Source organism: Herpailurus yagouaroundi, unplaced genomic scaffold (genome assembly GCF_014898765.1).
Source record: "Herpailurus yagouaroundi ecotype Mexico unplaced genomic scaffold, PumYag 215, whole genome shotgun sequence".
Taxonomy (NCBI): domain Eukaryota; kingdom Metazoa; phylum Chordata; class Mammalia; order Carnivora; family Felidae; genus Herpailurus; species Herpailurus yagouaroundi.
In genome coordinates this window covers 8,412,616-8,436,073 of record NW_024412446.1, presented here as the reverse complement: position 1 = coordinate 8,436,073, position 23,458 = coordinate 8,412,616, and the positions used below count along the sequence as shown (strand labels likewise).

General features: G+C 42.9%; 1 protein-coding gene and 1 non-coding gene across 3 annotated transcripts in view; both read right to left on the bottom strand.

Annotated features, from left to right (window-relative positions):
• Nucleotides 1-6,354: 6,354 nt before the first annotated feature.
• On the bottom strand, nt 6,355-6,458 carry LOC121017398 (U6 spliceosomal RNA). Its single transcript, XR_005784742.1, has one exon. It is a non-coding gene; the product is annotated as a U6 spliceosomal RNA (small nuclear RNA).
• Nucleotides 6,459-21,222: 14,764 nt separating this feature from the next.
• Nucleotides 21,223-23,458, bottom strand: part of GOSR1 (golgi SNAP receptor complex member 1) — a 47,719-nt gene continuing 45,483 nt past the window's right edge. For both annotated transcript variants that reach the window (XM_040455447.1, XM_040455448.1), the window contains exon 9: nt 21,223-23,197. In XM_040455447.1, coding sequence (XP_040311381.1) covers nt 23,073-23,197 — 125 coding nt within the window. In that variant the 3' untranslated portion in view covers nt 21,223-23,072. The remainder of the gene's footprint in view (nt 23,198-23,458) is intronic.

Genomic DNA, 23,458 nt, shown 5'->3' with positions numbered 1-23,458 from the left:
GATGTGGTATTTCCTAAAATTAATGCACTGCCAAGCCCTTTCTTTGAGGAGCATTTTCTTGCAAACCTACTTTAGATTTGCAGAGCCGAGCAATTCCCTACGTTATTAAAGACTCTGTGAACATCCTTTTTAGTGGCTATATAATATGTATAAACCATCACTTATTATTTATTTGCTTATCTTTTCTCCCATTGCTGGGCACTTAGGGGCCCGGTTTTTCTCTCCTGTTTCTTTTCCTGCCTATAATTTAACAAGAGGGCTTAAGCACTAGGGGAGCAAACTCCAAAAAGTGCTCCAGGAGCAGCTGTTGCTACTGAACCTCCTGGATTTCACTGCTACTTGGAGCCTGGGGGAAGAGCCCCGCCTCCCCACTGGGGCAGGTGGCTGGTCGCCATGGCAACCAGAAGGTCTGGGAAGAGGCAAGATGCTGACAGGTGGGGCTACACGAGGAAGCCCCCAAGGCCAGGTGGCTGGGAGCCTGCAGTGCTGAGGCTGACCAGACCTGACTGTTGCGGGACCCCTGGCAATGATGGATGGGCCTCTAAGCTGCTTTGACTTTCTTCATGGCTCCCGCACCACCAGGCTACCAGGACCCTCAGCCAGAAGCCTCTTTCTCCCATTGGGGCAAAGTGGGAGACAGGAAGTAGTGAGGAGCTGGAAAGGTGGGTGGCTGGGGGGGTCGATCGGCCCACATTCTCGCCTCAGTGTCCTGCATGTCTCCAGAGTTTCCCCACTTGTTTTCATTGGATGGAGAATTTTCTTCTATGTGTTTCTTAACGTGCTTTGAATTGTAGGCTCCTCAAGGACGTTTTAACAAGGATCCCCTTTTGCACAGTTGCCTGTAAGAGGATGAGGTTTCTGGGTGAGAGGAGATCTGGTCTTCTTGGGACCCTCCCAGGGGCGCAGTGTGCAGGAGGGCCATGCGTGTCGCAAGGACCAGTGTCCCAAGGGCCTCTCAGGCTCCATGAATGCTGTAAGCAACCCTTCTCCACAAGCACTTGGTGCTTCCCGGCCCGTGCGATCTTCATTCTTTAACATTTTTTTTTTTAACATTAAAGCAATACAAGTTATGTTCACCAAACTGAAGTCAGCAGTCACCCTTGGGGTGGGGGTGGGGGTGACCCTGGGGAGGGGACAAAGGCAGCCTGTCAGTTTTTATGCCATATACCTTGTACCCTCAACATCTTACAATAAGCACTTATTTCTGTATTACTTTCACAATGTATAGTTTAATTTTTAAAAAACAGGAATGTGGGAGGGAGGAAAAATCTGCGCCATAATCCATTAGCTGAAGCAATCAATGTGAATACCTGAGCATTTTTCTTCCAGGCTTCCAAGAAGGAATTTGTTCTGAATACACAGCGAGCTGCTTTATAGTAGCAGAGCTCAGCTAAGGGCTCTCTGTGCTGTAGCTGGACCTGGCAGAGATTTAAGCAGCAGCCACTTTCAATTTCCCTCAAAACTGCCTCCTCACACATGCCAGCCTCTCCTGACTGGAAGGACACACAAAACTGGCACAACATGGGTGGGATGGAGTGGGTGTTTTCAGAGGGGCTGGAAGCCCCTAGAAGCTCTCTCTCTCCTTGGCCTGACTGGGCGGATCTCCAGAAAACCTCGCTCTCTTGGCATCGGCATCGCCTCCAGGGACCTCCCCAGCGTTCACTTCTTCCGACCTTTGCTTTGGATTCAATTCTTGCTCTTGGCCATCGCCCTAGAACTGGATGCTTCGGTCTGGCTCTTGTCTCAGATCTTCTCTCAGCCCCTGCCCCAGTTTCCCTTTGCTGGGACCCTGCCCTCCCATTACTCCAGCTGGAGGCAGATACCTCTGGTGCGTCCTCCTTCCCCTACTGAGCTCAGAGTCCCTTCCTGTATCTGCTAAACTTTCTAAGGGCCTGTGGCTGTAGCAAGATGTCCACATAAGGGACAAATTGGATGCTGGAAAGTCCATGTAATGGGATTCAACTTGGATGGACCTGTGTGGTTTTCTCATGCCCCTCAAACCACCTCACAGCTCTCCCCAAACCCATTCAATTTGTTGGGGGCTTTGGGAAGCTGAGGGAAGTCCCAGGCCACGCTCCCTCTAGGGTCTCAGGACATTCCCCCGAGAGGGAGACACCCGGTTCCAGGTTGAGCCAGCTCGCCCTCCCAGAGGAACCAAGCGCGATGAACTCATGTTTTGATCATGGCCCTTGGGAGCTGCTCTTGAGCTGGTTAAACAGGCAGGAGGTAAACACACACCGAGGAGACCGACTTGGGCTCCCTGTGCAGCAGGTTTAGTTATAATGATGACAGAAAAACAGGGGAGGGACACAGGGAAAAGCCCTCTTACCAGCACCCCCCTTCCACTGCTGGGTGTGTACGGGCCCCCTTGTGCTCCCTCTGGGTGACTTCCCACAGTGTGGAGTGGTTTCTTCCCTCCTTCATTTTGTTCTGATTACAAAATTAATACTTCATTGTGGCAAACTTGGAAAATGCAAAAAGTATAATGAACAAGACAAAAATGTCCCTGAATTGCTCTATTCACTCTCTTTCACATTCAGCAGCCTTATTTTCAGTACAGCACTTATCAGCCTCTGAATTCATCTTGTTCATTTATTTGTTCGCTTGTTTACTGTCTACTTCTCCCCCACCACAATCTTAAACGTCTCTCTTTGATTTTGAAAGAGGAAGAGGGCAAGTGGGGGAGGGACAGAGGGAGAGAGAGAATCTTAAGCAGGCTCCACACCCAGTGCAGAGCCTGACATGGGGCTCGATCCCATGAATTGTGAGATCATGCATGATCTGAGCTGAAATCAAGGGTTGGATGCTTAACTGACTGAGCCACCCAGGTGCCCCTATGTCTGTCCTTCTTTCTTTCTTTCTTTTTCTTTCTTTCTAAGCATTTGCCATTGGGCTTTTGTTTGGTTGGTTGTGTGGACACAATGTATACAAGTTGAGTTGCACAAAAGTCCAAGGAAGAGTCTGTCTTAAGTCTATCTTGTAAACAGCTAATGCCCAGGGCCCAGGAAAAGGCTGGGCATGTGGGAGGTGCTTCATTGCATATCTGATGAATGAATGAGTTCAGGGCAATGTGTAGATTTTCACTCAGTTGTGATCACCCAGTTCGTGTTATTTTGTATGCCAATTTCTTTATGTGCTTCATGCAGTTGTGGTGGATGGCAGGAGAGAGGGCGGCTCTGGACAGGGAAAGGAACAGGCCATCTAATGACTGTGATGTCAGAGTCACACATCTGCCCCATGCAGGGACATCTCCTAACTCTTCGGGGTTGTTTGTACAGAAATCTGAGGCTAATTGAACTTGCTCAAGGTCTTGCAGCTGGACAGCAGTGGAGTCAGGTCTAGAACCATAATAAAAGCTCCATCTTTTAGAAAAAAACATACCGATCAGAGGTATGAGTTACATTTTTAAGGCAGCTTTTAACTTAAAAGCTCTGAAGCACATCTCGGGGACCTCAATGTCCTTTTCATTCGAATACTGTTCCATCAAAAGACTTAGTCTGTGCTGATAATAAGATGGGTTTCACAAGATTGGATCCGACAAAGAGGTGTGGTTAGCTGATTAATTAACTGAAGCAGAGATTTGGGAATTTAAAATTTGGCGACCTTTGTTCTCCCTCAATGCAAGAAAAGATTTCTCTTGCCATCAGGCTGGTTTAATGTATGGTTGCCTTTATCCATCTGAAATGGAAAGCTATAGGTTTGCAAAACACATTTTAGAGAACTGTGAGAAATTTTGGTTAAGGAAGGAGATGATTAATACTTCACCGTCTGTATATACTCACCACTTCAAAATAAATCTATCAGTTGTACTTGTTAATTAAAATAAATTTTGGACACCTGGGTGGCTCAGTCGGTTGAGCGTCCAACTCGGTTTCAGCTCGGGTCATGATCTCATGGTTCATGGGTTCGAGCCTCACATCAGGCTCAGGATTCTCTCTCTCCTCTCTCTCTCAAAATAAATAAATAAACTTCCAAAAATAAATAAATAAATTTCCACACCTCTCTGGGTCTTTGCTTTCCACACCAAAAAACATCTCAGAGTGGCTTTTGAGATGACTTTTGCACCTGCTGTCTCCCACCAGCGACAGTTCACAACGGTGATCCGACAGAACAGCTTCTGACAGTTTGTAGTTGAAAATCCCACGTAGGTCTTTCTGTTCTCCAAATCCGTGCTCTTTCCAGCTGCCTCCTCCCGATGCTGTCAGCATTCTTGCTGGTCACCTACAGCCATCAGCATTTACAAAGCCAGAATACTAGATCTGGTCTGGATTTTACTTCACAGACCAAGTCGTCATTTTAACGAGAGGCCTTAGCGTTTTGTCTCTGCATTGCTGCTTGTGTTTCTGGGGTTTCTGGGGAGTTTCCTCCAGCCCTGTTCTGGCACCAGGGGTAGCTTGGCTGGTCCACCCACATCAAGGGCAAAGTCTTGCCCGCCAAGGAGCCTCCTTGAGAAACCCATGCCGCTCCCCCTCTCCGCCCCCCCCCCCCCCCACGACGTGGGCTGTAGTTCTCAGAGAGTCCCTTGCCCCAGGATGCTTTCCTTGCTCAGAAGCATTTCCCCAGGGCACATCAGGGGCTTGGGGAGGTGGGGAGGGGGTGTGGCTGGGGGAAGCTGAGCCCTGGAGACTCATTCTCAGGATACTTGGTTCTGCAGGGAAGGAAAACCACCTCCCTGGAGCCTCCTCCCTCCTCAAAGGAGGAATTCAGTGAGGCAGAAATTAAGAAAACCCTCCATCTGGGGACACGGGCATGTGACTGGAGAGAACAGACATGAAGAAGTCACCCTCTTTACAGATGGCTAACAGAGGGTAGAGTTACCCTGAGTTAAATAGTGAACTGCAGATTTTCATTTTCACCAAAAACTTCCATCTCATTCTTTTTTTTTTAATTTTTTTTTCAATGTTTATTTATTTTTGGGACAGAGAGAGACAGAGCATGAACGGGGGAGGGGCAGAGAGAGAGGGAGACACAGAATCGGAAACAGGCTCCAGGCTCTGAGCCATCAGCCCAGAGCCTGACGCGGGGCTCGAACTCCCAGACCGCGAGATCGTGACCTGGCTGAAGTCGGACGCTTAACCGACTGCGCCACCCAGGCGCCCCTCCATCTCATTTTTTAAAAATGTTTATCCATTTTTGAGAGAGAGCAGGGGGAGGGGCAGAGAGAGAGAGGGAGGCAGAGGATGTGAAGTGGGCTCTGTGCTGATAGCAGAGAGCCTGATGCGGAGCTCAAACTCACAAACTGTAAGATCATGACCTGAGCTGGAGTCAGAGCTTAACCTCTACTGGGCCACCCAGGAGCCCCCCAGTCTCATTAAGACAAAAAATTTTTTTAAATGTTTATTTACTTTTGAGAGAAGGTGGGGAGGGGCAGAGAGTGAGGAAGACAATCTGAGGCAGGCTCCAGGCTCTGAGCTGTGTGCACAGAGCCTGACTCAGGGCTTGAACTCACAAACTGCAAGGTCATGACCTGAGCCTAATTCGGACGCTTAACTGACTGAGCCACCCAGGCGCCCCTCCCTCAGTCTCATTCTTAATGCCAATTACCTGGGGAAAAATCATGAGATCCTCTATTCCACTCCCAAAAGCTCTGTTTTACAAGAACAAATCAGTCAATTGACATTTACTGAACATCTACTAGGTACCACTTACTTTTTCGCATATACTATCTCATTTGTTCCCAGTGACAATTTATTTTAAGTAGGAATTAGTTTTCCCATTTTACAGATGAGAAAACAAAGTTTTGCAAGTGTTAAAATTAAATTATTGTTATTACACACAGCCATGAACATGAGGGAATAAAAATGACATCTTTGGCTTCTACCCTGACAGCAGAGAATCTCTCCTCGGTTTTTTTTTTTTTTTCAATATTTATTTATTTTTGAGACAGAGAGAGACAGAGCATGAACGGGGAAGGGTCAGAGAGAGGGAGACACAGAATCCGAAGCAGGCTCCAGGTTCTGAGCTGTCAGCACAGAGCCCGACGTGGGGCTCGAACTCACGGACCATGAGATCATGACCTGAACCAAAGTCGGCTGCTTAACCGACTGAGCCACCCAGGCGCCCCTTTCAGTTTTAAGTTCACAGTGTTTATTCTTCATTTTTAATTGTGGTAAAATACACATAACATAAAACTTACTATTCATTTTTTTAAAAGTTTACTTATTTTGAGACAGCATGAGTGGGGGAGGGGCAGAGAGAGGGAAAGAAAGAATCCCAAGCAGGCTCCACACTGTCAGTGCAGAGCCTGATGCAGGGCTCGAGCTCATGAACTGTGAGATCATGACCTGATCTGATATCAAGAGTTGGATGCTTAACCAGCTTAGCTATCCAGGTGCCTCTCTTACTCATTTAAAGAAAAAATGGAAACAGAAAAAGAATTTGCATGTTATTCTTGCACAGGGGCCATGCTAATCTTCTCTTAATTCCAATTTTAGTCCCTGCACTGCCAAAGTAAGCACCCATCTTACTCATTTTTTATTTATTTTCCAGAGAGAGAGAGAGAGAGAGAGAGAATCTTAAGCAGACTCCACACTCAGTAGAGAGCCTGATGTGGGGCGCGAGCCCACATCCCTGGGATCATGATCTGAGCTGAGATCAAGAGTCGGACGCTCCACTGACTGAGCCACCCAGGTGTCATCCACCTTATGCATTTTTAAGGGTACAGTTCAGTAAGAACATTCATACTTTTGTACAACCATCACCACCGTCCATCTCCAGAACTCCTTTCATCTTGCCAAGCTAAAACTCTGTATCCATTGAACACTAACTCCATATTGCCCCCTCCTCCTGGTCTATGGCAATCACCTATTTTCTCTTCTGTTTTCTGTCTCTAAGAATTTGACGGTTCTAGGTACCTCATATAAGTGGGATCATACAGTGTTTGTTTTTGTCACTGGCTTCTCTCACTTGGCATAATGTCTTCAAGTTTCATCCATGTTGTAGCACGTATTAGGATTTGCTTCCTTTTTAGGGCTGAGTAGTATTCTACCGTACATACAAACTGCATTTTGCTGATCCATTCATCCATCAATAGATACTGGTTGCTTCTACACTTTTGATTATTGTGAATAATGCTATGGACATCAGTGTACACATAATTCTTAGAGACCCTGATTTCAATTTTTTTGGGCATATACCCAGAAACAGAATTGCTGGATCGTATGCAAATTCAGACTGACAACCAAGTGTCAGTGAGGATGTGGAAGAACTGGAATATTCATACACTGTTGGTGGGAATGGAAACTGCTACCATTGCTTTGGAAAACTGTGACAGTATATCCTAAAGCTAAATATAGGTATAACCTATAATCTAACCTTCCTACTCCCAGATTTAAATAACCAACAGAAAAGTGTATGTATGTGTTCCAAAACCCGTGTTCAAGAATGTTCAGGGCGGCACAATTTGTAATAGTTCCAAGGTAAAAAATTATGCATCTACAGTAGAATGGCTACATACAGTGTGATTATTCATACAAAGAAATACTCCAGAGTGATGGTTCTCAGACGTCTGTGTGCATCAGAATCACCCAGAGAGCTTGTTATACTGATTGCTGGGCTCCATCTGCCTGTCCCCTGCCACCTCACAGAATGTATCTCACATTTCTCCTCCTTAGCTGCTCTTATCATTGTTGAAGATGGCTGTCAGCCGCTCCCTGAGTATTCTCTCCTCCCCCACATCAGCAGGAGTGGGGACTAAAGAAGCATAAGAAGCCTGGTTTCTGACCATTAGCACAAACACAAAAATCGCTCTTCTGCCAGGTCAGTCCTGCACTCCTGAATTTGCTGACATACTTATAAACTTTACTTCCCATAACTCTGACAACATAATTAGAGCATAATTATGACAGCATTATGGTGCCCAGCTTTATCCATGTTTTATAAAGAAGGAATTGACCATTAGCTGTATTAACTGCAAGGTCCTCCTGCTAGGCAAAAGTAGAGATGAGATTCAAACCTGTATCTTCTGACTCTGGGTTTAATGCTCCCTCCTCCACAGCTGGCTGTGTCCCCAGGATGCCAGCCATGCTTCTCCCTCTTCTCCAGCTATCCAGGTGCTACCAAGTTCCAGGTCTAAGTCAAGGCCCCCTTTCTCCAAAAAATAAATACTGCAACCCAAAGCAAGATGGTTCTGCCTGACGTGAATATAGTATTGTTTAGCTACCTAATGTGCTTCTGGGCATTAAAAGCTCAGCCCCGAAAGAGCTCCTTCAGGCAGTGTCTGCTGTTTCTGTGGCTAATTGGCTATCCAGGGAGGTGGATGCAGCTGCAGCGAAATGCTGATCTTTTCACCCTGATCACTAGGAGTGAGCTGGGATACGTTTCCTCTATGCATCAGCATTTCTGAAACAGCTGCTTATGACTTCGGCAGAGCCCAGGGGGAAGTGGGGACTCCCTGAGAGCAGCCTGTGGCTTAAAGAGGTTCAGTACCAAGGGCAGTGACTCAAGCCCCACTGGAGAATAAAGAGCCATAAAAGCAGAGGTTCTCGGTCCTGGGCTCCACCCCAAGTCCAACTGGATCAAAACTGGGGGTAGATCTGGCATATCTATCTATCTATCTATCTATCTATCTATCTATCTATCTATCTATCCATGCATCTATATAGCGATATATACCGCAATTTCATATCTTATCCATATCTATGTATCTACATACACATATATACATATATGTTTAAACCCCTCTTTCCCAAGTGATTCTAGTACACAACAAGGATTGAGAATGGCTGTAGTAATGAACCAATAAATAGGAGGAGGAGTGTTCCAAAGAATAGGCGGTGTCCATGAGACTTAAGAGTTTTAAAAGGAGGGGCGCCTGGGTGGCGCAGTCGGTTGAGCGTCCGACTTCAGCCAGGTCACGATCTCGCGGTCCGTGAGTTCGAGCCCCGTGTCGGGCTCTGGGCTGATGGCTCAGAGCCTGGAGCCTGTTTCCGATTCTGTGTCTCCCTCTCTCTCTGCCCCTCGCCTGTTCATGCTCTGTCTCTCTCTGTCCCAAAAATAAATAAACGTTGAAAAAAAAAATTAAAAAAAAAAAAAAAGAGTTTTAAAAGGAAACTTCCAGGGGAGGTCACTTAGCTCTCCGCAGCCCTGCTTCCACAAAAATATTCCTGGCTCACTGTAAACGGGTGAGTGCTACTCTTTCTACTCAGGCATAGCCTACTTGGGATCTCTTTTTCTTATACCCACGAGAAACAGCCTGGACATTCTTCGGGGCAAACAGAAGAGCTCAACTACATCCACTTCAAAAAACAAATACACAAACCCAGAAAGAAGCCAAGAGGCAGCAGATGTCTTGGGTGTTGGCAGAATGTTTCCTTTCAAGATTTTTAAAAAGAAAAACCAAGTGTTGCTTAGTTATTTATAATGGGGTAAACCTGGAAACTACTTTAGAGTTAAAAAATAGGGTGTTGGGGGGTGCCTGGTTGGCTCAGTTGGTTAGGTGTCCTACTCTTGATCGCAGCTAGGGTCTCGATCTCAGCGTCGTGAGTTCAGGTCCTGCACTGGGCTCCACACTGGGCGTGGGGCCTACTTAAAAAAAAAAAAAAAAAAAAAAGAGAGAAATATAAAAAATAATTGTTGGTTATATTTATGTAATTAAGCAAGCAGGAATTAGGTGTCTGGATAATGAAATTCGGTGTGGCCACTGCAAAGTATGCCATGTATGAAAATGTAATGACATGGAAGCTGTGTATGTTCTAGTACATGAAAAAAATCTGGTCACAAGAAAGAATGTACCACATGATCCCAACTTTAAAAAAATATATGCATATTAGTGTTTAGGTATTTCAAAAATGAAAAAAAAAATTCAAGTGTTAGCCATTATCATAGAATGTTAGTGAAACAGGTAATATTTATTTTCCTTTAATTTTTCTATTTGATCCTTATTTCCATAACAAACACACATTTCTTCTGTCAGGAAAAAAGAAGTACAAAACCCCCCAGATGTTGAACCAGTGAATTGATCCATAAGAGTTTCCCGTTTTCAATAGAGGAATACAGGGAGTGTTAGGCTGAAATACAATTTCATAGTACAATCAATGGCATTCAAATAATGAAAGCAATATAGATCCTTCCCTAGAATAAATAACTTCTTTAAGGCAAATGTCCATGCCTCCTTGGAGTTAAATATTAATCTCACAGAACCCAGCCCAGCCTACAAGATGAATTTTAGTTTATGTGAAATTTTTATGAACTAATTAGTGGGTTGGATCAAAGAGTAGGACCAGAATAGAGTCACAAAGTGGTCTTAGAAGATAAGGCATTTCTTAATTCACCATTGTTTTCTTAAAAGGACATGAACTTGGACGAAGAAGTTACCTACTGAGGATCAGAACACCTACTAATCTAAGTCATGTCCCAGGTGGGAAGCAGGGCTGGAAGCACGGAAAAAGGAGGAAATTAAAAAGCTGGAACAATATTCACTTAAACATAAATGCCAAACCCTGCTTGATGGGGTCTTAGAGAAGCCATGGCCCAGATGGCATCATTGCCATGTGTGTGCCACCATAAATGATTAAATAGGATACAATGTAAAAATCTCACGGTTCCATTAATACTTCAGTGCTCCAATTTTCTACCAGTGTGGAGTTTCTGAAGTGCTCTTGGCTAAACAGAACAATCTCTATTCATAAATTAAAAAACATGTTTGCAATACTGTCATTTTTCTAAGCAGCCTGTTTCCCGTTTACAAAATATAAACAATTATAGAATGCAGTATATACAGGGAGAGAAAATAAGAGTTCTTTTCATCTATGGCCTCCAGTTTGCTTGTTCTGTTTCCCAGAGGTGGCTGCTCCTACCATCTCCAGTATCTTTCCCAATATTCTACACACAAAATAACCCATAAAAGTGAGCAAAATGGCACAACAGACACTCAGATCAATGGAACAGAATAAAGAACCCAGAAATGGACCCACAAACGTATGGCCAACTGATCTTTGACAAAGCAGGAAAGAATATCCAATGGAATAAAGACAGTTTCTTCAGCAAGTGGCGCTGGGAAAACTGGAAAGTGATGTGCAGAAAAATGAACCTGGACCACTTTCTTACACCATACACAAAAATAAACTCAAAATGGAAAGACCTAAATGTAAAATAGGAAGATAGGAAGCCATCAGAATCCTTGAGGAGAAAGCAGGCAAAAACCTCTCTGATCTTGGTCACAGCAACTTCTTACTCAACACGTCTCCAGAGGCAAGGGAAACAAAAGCAAAAATGAACTACTGGGACTTCATCAAAATAAAAACTTCTGCACAGTGAAGGAAACAATCAGCAAAACTAAAAGGCAACCGACAGAATGGGAGAAGATATTTGCAAACGACATATCAGTTAAAGGGTTATTATCCAAAATCTATAAAGAACTTCTCAAACTCAACACCCAAAAAAGCAAATAATCCAGTGAAGAAATGGGCAAAAGACATGAATAGACACTTCTCCAGAGAAGACATTTAGATGGCCAACTGACACATGAAAACATGCTCAACATCACTCATCATCAGGGAAATCCAAATCAAAACCACAATGATACCACCTTACACCTGTCAGAATGGCTAACATTAACAACTCGGACAACAACAGATGTTGGCAAGGATGCAGAGAAAGAGGATTTCATTTGCATTGCTGATGGGAATGCAAGCTGGTACAGCCACTCTGGAAAACAGTATGGAGGTGCCTCAAAAAACTAAAAATAGAACTACCCTATGACCCAGCAATTGTGCCACTAGGTATTTATCCAAGGGATACAGCTATGCTGTTTCGAAGGGACACACACACCCCAATGTTTATAGCAGCACTATCAACAATAGCCAAAGTATGGAAAGAGCCCAAATGTCCATTGATGGATGAATGGATAAAGAAGATGTGGTGTATATATACAATGGAGTATTACTCAGCAATCAAAAAGAATGAAATCTTGCCATTTGGAACCACGTGGATGGAACTAGAGGGTATTTGCTAAGGGAAATTAGTCAGACAAAGACAAATATCATATGACTTCACTCATGAGGACTTTAAGACACAGAACAGATGAACATAAGGGAAGGGACACAAAAATAATATAAAAATAGGGAGGGGGACAAAACAGAAGAGACTCTTAAATATGGAGAACAAACAGAGGGTTACTGGAGGGGTTGTGGGGGGGGGGGGATGGGCTAATTGGGTAAGGGGCATGAAGGAATCTACTCCTGAAATCATTGTTGCACTATATGCTAACTAATTTGGATGTAAATTAAAAAAATAAAATTAAAAAAATAAAAACAAAATATTTCATCAAAGAAAGAAAGCAAGGAAGGAAGAGAGGAAGGAAAGAATGGAGGGAGAGAGGGAAAGAAGGAGGTAGTGGAAGAACTGGAGGATAGATAAATGCAAAAAAATACATGGAACAATATTAGCAAAATATTGATAATTGTATGATGTGTACAGGTATGTTTAATATACTATTTCCCAAATTCAAAAAAAAAGTGAGCAAAAGATTTTAAACAGACATTTCACCAAAAAAAAAATATATATGGGTGACAAACACATGACAGCATTAGATGTTAAGAAAATGTATACTAAAACCACAATGAAGACATCACTACAAACCTATGAGAATGGCTAATGTTTAACAGACTTATACCAAACGTTGGTGAGGATGTGGATGAACTGGAACTCTCACAGACTGGATTATAAAATAGTACCCTTTGGAAAACAACTTGGCAATTTCTTAAAAAGTTAAACACACACTAGCCAATTGGTCTAGTCATTCCACTCCTAGGTATTTACCTAAGAGAAAGGGAAATACATGCCCATACATAGACATGGACATGAATGTTCACAGTAGGTTTATTTGTAATTGTCCCAAACTGGGAACAACTCAAATGTCCAACAACAGAGAAAGAAAAAAGAATGGTCTATCGGTACACACAATAACATGGATAAATCTCAAAATAATTATGCTAAGAGAAAGAAGGCAGACCCACTCCAAAAGAATACATATTGTATGATGCCATTTCTATAAACCTTTAGAAGATGTAAACTAATCTGTAGTGAGAGAGCAGAGCAGTGGCTGCTTGGGGATGAGAAGATGAGGAGGGGTTAGAGGGAGGGATTTACAAAGGGGCATGAGGAAACTTTGGGGGATGATGGATATGTCCACTGTCTTGATTAAGGTGATCAAATTGTTCAATTTAAATACATGGAGTTTACTGTATGCCAATTATAACTGAATAAAGCTGTTTTTATTTATTTTTAATGTTTGGGTTTTTTTTTAAAGGTTCTTTCAGTAATCTCTATCTCCATCCAACATGGGGCTCAAACTCATGACCTGGAGATCAAGGGTCTCATGCTCTTCTGACTGAGCCAGTCAGGCTTCCCAATAAAACTTTTTAAAAAACATATTATGGGGGCGCCTGGGTGGCTCAGTCAGTTAAGGGTCTGACTTCAGCTCAGATCATGATCTCACGGTTCGTGGGTTCCAGTCCCGCATCAGGCTCTGTGCCACTAGCACAGAGTGGCACAGAGCCTGCTTGGGATTCTCTCTCTTTCTCTCTCTCTGCCCGTTCCCCAGTTGCATGCTCTCTCTATCAAAATAAACTTTAGACTAAAAAAAACAAACATATTACATGTATATGACACATGCATATCATTTTTTCCCACTGAACATAGCTTGGAGATCATTCTGTATCAGGACATAGTAAATGAGCATTCTTTTGAAACAGCTGAATAGTATTCCATGATATAGATTTATATAATTTAGCCATCTTCCCTCTGATGCACATTAGGTTACTTATAGTCTTTCTTTTAGAGTCAATGCTGCTATTGTACTTATAAGGTTGTACTTACAAGGTTGATTCTTTTTGTACTTATAAGGTTGATTCTTAGAAATGGAATTGCTTAGTCAAAGGTTACATTAACTTATGATTTTGATAGATACTATGAAACTGCCCCATTTTTCTCACTGGCTCAAGTCCTGCCTGCTCTGGAATGGCAGGGATGGTCCCCACAAGGATTAAAAGGACTGACTGACAAGCAGCTTTCTGAATTCCACAAAGTGGAATTCTCTTGATGGTCACGCTCCAGTGAGCTGGTAGTGTAGTCTTGGTTTGTAATCACTCTTTGGTTCCAAGCTTTCTTTGACAAAGGATTGTCTTGAAATAGTTGTGGGAAAAGAGGCACCCCATACTGTGGCGCCTACTCTCCCTGACTGGTCACAGGGAAAGGAAAGGGAAGGGCTGAGCAGCTGTAAAACAGTGAGGCTGCAATTAACGAAGAGGCCATGGCACTTGAGGACATTCATGTCCCAGCGTTACGGCCAATATAATGCAGGGCAACTGGGTCCTTCCACTCACCTCTCCATCTTTCTCTTCCTCAATAATGATGGAGCATCTACTAGGTTTGCTGACTGAGGTTGTGGGATCACTAAGGAAGATAAGAGACACAAAGGAGGGGCAGGTCAGGAAGTCTTCCCAGAAGAGAGGCCATTTAAGTAGTGTTTTGTTTTGTTTTTTAAATGGAAGTGAAATTTACATAACACAAGTCTTTTAAAATGTACAGCTCAACAGCATTTAGCACATTCACAACACTGTGCTACCACTATCTCTATGTAGATCTCTATGTAGTGCACTGCATCACCCCCAAAAGAAACCCCATAGCAGTTACTTCCCACAGTAGGGTTTTAAAACAAGGAGAAGTGTTTCCCAGGCAGGCTTGGAAGGGAGGCCATTCCAAAAGAGGAACTTTACAAAGTCTTTGGAACCTCAAGCCACTTGGGATGGGCTGAAGAAGTGACTGGGTGAAAGCAGGAAGGAAAGGCAGGGCGAGGGGCAGTGAAGATCACGTGGGCCAGCTTTGTCCTAGAAGCAGTTCGAGCCAGTCAAGGGTGGTAAGGAGTAGTCAGTGGTTATGGAACCTATTTGAGTAATTTTCATCCCTGAGGAACATGACCAACTTTAACATGAATTCAACTTGAGCCAGGGTTTCCCAACACTGGCACTACAGGCATTTGGGGCTGGAGGATTCTTTGCCAGGGCGGCGGCGGCCATCCTGCGCACTGCAGGGTAGTCAGTAGCACCTCTGGCCTCTAACGCGAACTGCCAGCGGCATCCTCCCCACGTTACCACAGTTGTGACACTGCCAACCGTCCCCCCGCGGGAGGGGCAAAATCGCCCCAGTGAGAGCCCTGGAAGGACTGGGACTCTGTACTCCACAGTCCTGAGACGCAGGCAAATCACACAGTGTTCTGGGAGGCACTCCCTCTGAGCTGTGTGGAGACGAGAGGGCACGGAGCAGGACCACCTCTGAGCGCTGGGATGTGAGTCCTGAGCTTCCAAACACAGCAAATTAGTGTTAAAACTTTGCAGTGATTTTTTTTTTCTCTTTTTAAATTCCTTCCACCATTTTTAGTCGACAAGCACTTCATGCCTACCACCTGCCAAGTACTGAGGTGAGCACCAGGAGAATGAGCTCCTCAGGGGATTAGAGTCTCATTCTTCCACCTCACCATCCCCACAGAGGAGACCTCAACGGTGTGCGTCTTAAGGGAGTAGTGTCTCACCCTGGAAGGAATGGGGAGAGAGGAAGGTGGGAAGACCAAGGGCAAGACCAAGGGACGGGCAGCGGGGGGAGATGTGCACTGGCAGACTGGGAGGTGTGTGGGGGTCACTGGTATCTGCTGTGCCTCACCCTCTGCTAGTGTCCTAGTCCCTCACAGTCCTCCTCAGAGTGGCAGCACCTCAGGGGAATGGCTGTGGGTTGGGGTGCACCAGGGAGGATGAACCCAAGGCTCAGGAGCTCCTTGGTAAAGATCCCTATGCCCAAGGGTGACATACGTGGGCTCAGAAAGTGAACATACTGGGTTTAGTGTGGGGTTCAGTGTGGATTAGAGTGCCTGCCTCAAATGTTCTGGATGTTGAAAGACTCTTGATAGCTTTGTAGAAGCCAAGACGCAAAGGGAAGGAGATTCAATTATGACCGAGATTCTTTTTTTTTTTTTTTTTGCTAGGCCCAGTAGGACAGGGCTCTGAGTCAGAGTTAATTGAACTTAGAAGTTATGTGACAGTTTCTGCATAAAGTTCATACACATGACATGAAGGAAAGGAACACTGCCCTAGCTCTCCAGGAACTCACAGTCTAGTGGAACCCTCCCTCTGCCCCCACACTGTTTCCTGAGGACATTCTGAGGAATTTTGTGCCACTATTATCTTTTACTTGATTCAATCTCTACAACTGCATAAAGCCACTAGAGACCACTCTGCAGAAAAGACTGAACTTAAGAGTGGTTTAGTGACTTTGCCCATGGCCTAAATGTATCTGTTCCAGTGCCAGAACACAGGACGTCTGACTCCAAGATTTGTTCTTCCTACTCCATCAGGTAGCCCTGCTGATTGCAGCTCACAAGGGAGGAGGATGCTGTGGTTAGGCAAAGAGCAGCTGATGGCTACCAGGAGCACTCTGATCTCTTGGGCTTGTTTTTGTGTAAACGAATACTACCTCACTAAGTGAACAGGATGTCGTGTGATGTGTGTATGAACATGGCAAAGCTCCAGGTGTGTATTCCAGGTGTTAACTCACTATAACACACTGGCATACATAACAGGGAACTGGTAGATATTCCTGAACAGAGTGACGAGAGGTTGGAAGTTGTTCGGGAGGATAAACTAGGCAGCTGTGTGCAGAACACGCTGAGAAGGGGTTACATGAGAGGTAGGGCACCCAGCTCAGAGGGACATGCAGATGGGGACAGGAGAGGACAAGGAGGCGACTGAGGACTTATTCCAGAGTGAAAAACACAGAATTCCATATTCTTAGCACATTACCCACAAGAGGGAGAATTTTATGAATTATGTGCCACACTCACTTAGAGAGAACTTGTCGCTTTGGGGGAAATGATTCTGTCTGAACCATACTTTTTCAGCATTGAATCAAAAATAGTTACTATTTGTATTTGCCTGCTCTCCCTCAAGCTGTAAGCAATTTCATCAGTAAAAGGATGAACTAATGATGCTTGAGAATATCTAAAAAATAAAATAAAATAAAATAAAATAAAATAAAATAAAATAAAATAAAATAAAATAAAATAAAATAAAAGTAGTAATTAAGAGAAAGTGACTGTTTCCTAAGAGCTTTGTATCCCAAAGGACGGAAACTGAATACCGCAGATCAGGATAACAAATTAGATGATGATTTGACGAGGTCAAGAAAATCGTCAAGTGATATCTGGGATTCCTTTAAGCATTTACAGATTTTCAGCACCCAATCTTCTTAGTTTTTTAAGTATTTTCAGAGAGGGAGTAACAAAGAGCTGTGCAAGCTGAGGAGCTCTGCCAAAGTGGGAAATCTTAGCTGGGTGGAGCGGAAGGCAGCAGACAAAACAGGATCCCTCTTTGTTCCAACTCAGCCAGCAAATCTGTACCTTCAGGAGGAGGAACAGACTTTTCTCCACGCTTTTGCTTTAGAGAAACAAGAGAAAATATCCTGATGGCAAATATCTTCAGGGAGAGTCTCCACCCACTTTTTTTTTTTTTTTTTTTTAAATTCTGGGCCTCTCTGCCATCAGACATGGCATGTTGGGGCAGGGCCTCAGATCCTTTCCCCAAGAAAGGGCAGCATAATAGGAGTGGCCGCCCATCAAAGCCATCGCACCTAGAAAGGAAAATGCACCACTGCCTCAGTGTGGGTGGAACTGGCTTCAGGATCTGCTCTGAGGTGCTCTGTCCGGCTCGGCCTCGGCCATCTCTAGGAAGACCTCTGAAACTAGAAGGTTTGAAACTAGAAGGTACAAAAAGAGCTGAGCAGGAAGTGTGGCCTGAATTAAAGTCACTAAAAAATTTTTTTACAACTTCAATATATTCGTTCTCATAAAGGAAGTGATTTACAAATGAGTCCTCTTTACTAAGCAGTCAGCCAATAGTTAGTATTCCTTGAAAATAATCAAGCCACAGGACTTTAAATAAGATTTACATGTATCACTGTTAAAACCAGGCAAAATTGGTGCTTCTTTCCTAGCTTCTCCTGTGATCATGCAGCACAAGTTATACTTTCTGGAGCCAGCACGATATCTGGCATCAAAAAGCCCTCAAGATTCAAATCCTTGCTTTACTGTTCACTCTGATTTTCAGCAAATTACTTAATCCTTCTGGGCTTGTCTTCTTATCTGTGAAAGGGATGGCTAGCCTCACTACGAGTGGTGTTGGGCTCTATGTACGTCTATGTGGGGGTGTGCACGGACAGAGCTGGGCACATGTTAGTAGCCAAAGAAAGGTCAGGATCTCAAGAAAGGTGGGGTACTTCAGAAGCCATGTGAATGGATGAGAGGGAAAAACTGGGGTGGCCAAATCAGTAAGAACAGTCTGTTCAGATAAAAAGGACAGAGAGTGGGGTGGGGAGTCACTGCTAATGGGAACAGTGCTGCTTTCTGGGGTGATGAAAATGTTTTTTTTTTTTTTTAATTTTTTTTAACGTTTATTTATTTTTGAGACAGAGAGAGACAGAGCATGAACAGGGGAGGAGCAGAGAGAGAGGAAGACACAGAATCTGAAACAGGCTTCAGGCTCTGAGCTGTCAGCACAGAGCCCGACGCAGGGCTCGAACTCACGGACCGCAAGATCATGACCTGAGCCGAAGTCAGAGGCTTAACCGACCAAGCCACCCAGGCGCCCCGTGAAAATGTTTTGAAGTTAGTGGTGCTGGTCGTACAACTAACATACTAAAACCCATCAGTACACCCTAAAAGGGTGGATTTTATGGTATGTGAATTTTATCTCAATTATACCATTACTTAAAAAAAAAAAAAAGATGAAGAAAACATGAATAAAAACACGTGGAGAGGTAATGGAAGATGAGGGATTTTCAAATTCTCTGGTGGGGTAGAGAATCAAGTTCTGGTCTACAGGATAAAAAAAAACATTATTTAGGGAGGGTAAGAACCTGTTTATCTTGCTAAATTCTACAATTTTACACTCCCAATCATACCTTCTGAAGTTTTATTTTGGTAAGAGGTTCTCCTGCATCCCTTGGGCTAAATTATCAGTGGAATAGTCATATGATGTTTCTGAACAACAGGTGATAGACAGCTTCTCAGCACTTCTTCACCCGGGGTTTTAGGACATGATGAGAAATACTTATCGACAGCAAAGATTCCATAATCACTACCGCAAACTGCCTCGATGGTGCGGCTTCAATACAAACAACCACAGGCACAACCATTTAGATTTCTAATTTATTATTAAATTACATAACAAAGCTTCTTCTATACAGTCAGAAAATGCATTTAGATGAGAACAAAAATTAAGTACAAATACAATAAATCTGGTTCCAAGAAGCCATTTTAAAAGCAAAAAAAAAAAAAATTAGAAAGTGCATTTGGAATAGATTTTTAAAAATCTGTATTGGCATTTCTCATGAGGAAACATTTTTTATCATGGCGAAGTGTGACTGGAATGGATGTCCTTCCCTCTCTAAGAGCTAACAGGATGTGGACAGATAAAAATACTCTGGTACTGAAGTGAGACACTAAGGACAGAGAAAATGAGAATGATCCCTCAAGACACGGCTCAGCTTTGTCTCAGTTTTTTATCCAATAAACATCCTTAAGAGTCACTTAGTCCTTCCTTATTTTCTTTCCCCATATACGCTTAAGAATATGCAGGTCTATAAAAAAAAAATAACAAGATTAGTTTAGAAAGACCATGATGAAAAGCTCTGTGTCTTTGTAGAGACCAGGCTAAATAACCTCTAACCCAAAAGGAGAATGGAACATAATCATTTTAATTTTCTGGGTAGAGTCCATTTGTTCTCTAGTTATTACATTTGCCACCAACTTCGGCACTAATCCTAGACATGGCCATTTACCCTCAACAGCAAGTTAGAAAACTTGGTCAATTTCCAAAAATATCGTATCTGGCTAATGACCAAACATGAGGTATTAGAAGACCAAAAAGGTTAGTCCAGTTCTTTAAAGTCCTTTTCATCAGGTTGAGATTATTAACAGTGAAGAAAACATTAATGGTGGGAATGCAAGTCCAAGGTGCCTCAATTCCATAGAGGCCAAAAGTCATTATTACATGAAAAGGCTCAATAAGTACATTTTCCTATTCAGATGTACTCAGCATCCAGTAGGAAAGAACTAAAGTAAATATTTGGTTTCAGGTACAAAAAAGTGCCCGCGTGATGTTTCCTCTCTTCACTTGTCCAATTCTTAGGATTTTACTTCCACGCCTGATCTGAGTACTGGGTAGTAGGGAAAAAAAGAGGCATTCTCTGTACAAGTGAATTTTGGTACAAAGGAGAGAGGAATAGTGGAGAAGGAAAGCCCTTTTCTAACATTAGAAAAATAAAGGGTGAGCAATACAGGTTACAGGGAATCCTTCAGCATCACTGAAAAACACTAAGAAGATTGTAGAGATAGCCAGGACAGGTCACCTGAAGCACTGGGATATCAGGGTTTGAACTTTAGTAATAAATTAAACATTTCTAACTAAAGTCATCAGCTCACATTAAGACAAAATCTCAGAAGTATACCTTTGGGAGGTCTGTCCTTTTTGTTGCTGTGGTTTTTCACACTTCTTAGTGAAATGGAAAGGTTTGAATTATTACTAAAATAATCCCAAAGGAAAAGGTCCCTTATATGACAATGGCCAAGGAAGAATAACTTCCCTTAAGAGGAAACTTCCTTCCTGAACTTCCAGCTCTGACAGGCAACTTACTGTTGGCCCCTGAGCCTGGCAACAGGTCTGTAAGGACAGAAGAAAAGGTGGAAAACCAATCTGGTTAAAAAAAAAAAACAAAAAAAAAGTTAAATGGCACCAAACTGAAAGAGTTCAAATCAGCTACCACAGGATCCAAATCCTCTTTTTGTAAATGACACACTTCTATTTCCTTACTCCAGGGTTTCTTTCTGCAAATGAAAGAACCGTAAGAGGAAAGGACAAGCCCTGTCCTGGCTAGCTACATTTGGCCCTGGGTCACCTCACTCTGGGCTATATAGCACTGCAAGGTTAGTCAGACCTACCAGACAACAACATCTTATACCAAGCCTTATCAACTTCCTTGGAAGAACTAGTTTATTTTCATAAAGAAAATAACCAACATAATTCTATTACTTCATTTAAGCACTACCCTAAAGGAAAGGCTCATCAGCCATCAAAAGTATTTGCTCAGTGCAGCAAGCAGCTCAGCCCCTAGTTTTACTCTCACACAATCAGCTTTAATGAATATACCAAATAATCAGACCAGTAAAAAAGACTGGTAGTATAATTAAATAAATAACTTTATTTATGATACTTCAGATTTTATAAATGCCAACCATATAGCAATGAAAGTCCCATAAATTCTAGCTGAGGCACAACCACCAATCAAGGCCCTTTGAAAAATCAAAGATAATAAAGTGTCAGGGGAGAACAGTCTTGTTCTCCCAACAGAGAATTTAGTAAATGAACTTCTCTGATCCTTTAAGATTTACATTGGGAAAACTTAGACTTTCTTTTCAGGGCATCCCCAATCAAGTTATCTGATCAATCAACCCATATTTAGAAAAATAAACCCCATAGTTTAAAAAAATGTATCCAATGGCTTTCATACCCAGAACATAATAAAACTTTGACAACAGAATGAAAAAGCTCTCAGTTTCTGTACCAGACCAGGGGTTAGTATAGCCATCAGCTCTTGTATCAAGTTCACCTGAATGTCATCACCGATGCACTGTGCTATCGTTAAGAACTACATGCTCATATCCTTTTATTCCCTGTGGCACAGTCTGAGGTCAATACTATAAATACCAGAGTCCATTCCAATGGTGAAGAGCAACCTTCTTTCTTGGTGAGGAGTGTAGATGTTGACGTCTTCAAACTATTTGTGGTAGTTCAGGTGAATAAGTTGTAAGTTTACAGAAATGGAGAAATGGTTAAACCTGAAAAGAATTCTGGTGGGTGGTTTAAAATTCTGTTACCGTCCAGGGATGGTAGTAGAAGACAGGTGCAGATACAGATAGATTCTGTCACATGCACCTTCAACAGTAAAACCATTCTCTGGATGTTTGGAAAGCTTAACAGATTTGGAATGAGTAGGTTTTCATAAAACACAGACTTCCTGGTACATTAGGCAGTATTTCTTGAACTTTTGCTCATAAATCATGGAGCATTTACAAATGGAATAATCTGGATGGTGACCCCTCAATCAATGTCTTTTTACATGTGGCTTGCTGAACAGATCTCACTGAAAATTGAGCAGTCCCCTCACTCAGGGTTAATCCTGACATGATGAGGAATAGTTGGGGGCACTGACAGACACTGGCTATTAGTTACTTTTACCATGGTAGAACTGAGATTGCATTTTCTCATAGTAGCAAGTATTAATCCAATGGAAGAAATAAACAAAACATCAAAACAATGACGGACAAAAAAGCCTGTTATTCTCAATGCTTTTCCAGCAATATAGTTAATCCCAGTGTGCATACAATTTAAAAAAAGAGGAAGAAAAAAGCTTTTCTTGCAGTGTTTGTCTTCTGTTTCAGACAACCTCAACTGTGTTGAAGTTGACCTGTTAGCATCTCAAAGAACCTGTGAAAAATGTAATTCTTCTGGAATACCAAAACAGGGGCACAGAGTAGAAATTTATAGCACAGCTTATCAAGAAATGACTTGTGATTTCTCTTCACGACTGTAAAATAAAAGGACAAGAACTATTTTTACTCACAACCCAATCTGGTGGCTGAAAGGAAAACAGTCTTTGGATATAGAGAAACCTGGTTTTCTGGAGTCCAGCTGTAAGATCTGGCTTGTTATCAGCCTTCAACACTATTACTGAAGCATAGAAACTCTGTTTCTGATTGGTTTACTTACCTCCTGGGAAGACAAAAGCAACTGAAAACTTTTTTTTTTTTTAAACTAAAAACAGAAGGAAATGTGTGTTAGAAAAGATAGCACAGGAAAACTGTGGCTTCAGCTCAACCTGACCGTATCACAGAGTCCATCACCATCAGTCTTGAATTAATCCTGTTGGTCAGGCTAATCATCAGGACAATCAACTTCTCCTTCCTATTTTTCCTTATTCCGGATCAGGGTGTGAAGTGGTGGTTGTCAAGAGTCCCTGGAGATGTTCCATCAGTGGAAAGCATACAGCAGCAATAGGATGGTACAGACACCAATAACACCGCCCAGGATGAGGGAGTCTCGCCGTTTCCTAAGATTGATTCGTTGGATCAGGCTGTTCACAGCAGGAAAACGATCTTTGGGAAATCTTTATTAAGGTCATATTTGAAGAAGCCTCTTTAGTGAAAAGTCACAGGGGTCACAAAAAGAGATCAGTGGAGTCCAGAAACAATAAATAATGAGAAGAGATACAGAGGAAGAAAATTACACTGAGGGAGTCTTTAAAAAAACACATACCCAAACTGGGAACATCCTACTGCTCAAGGTCCCAAACCAACCGAGGAATTACAACCAGGCTTGGGGTCAGGTGGGGAGGTAGTGAGCTTAGGAACAGAAGG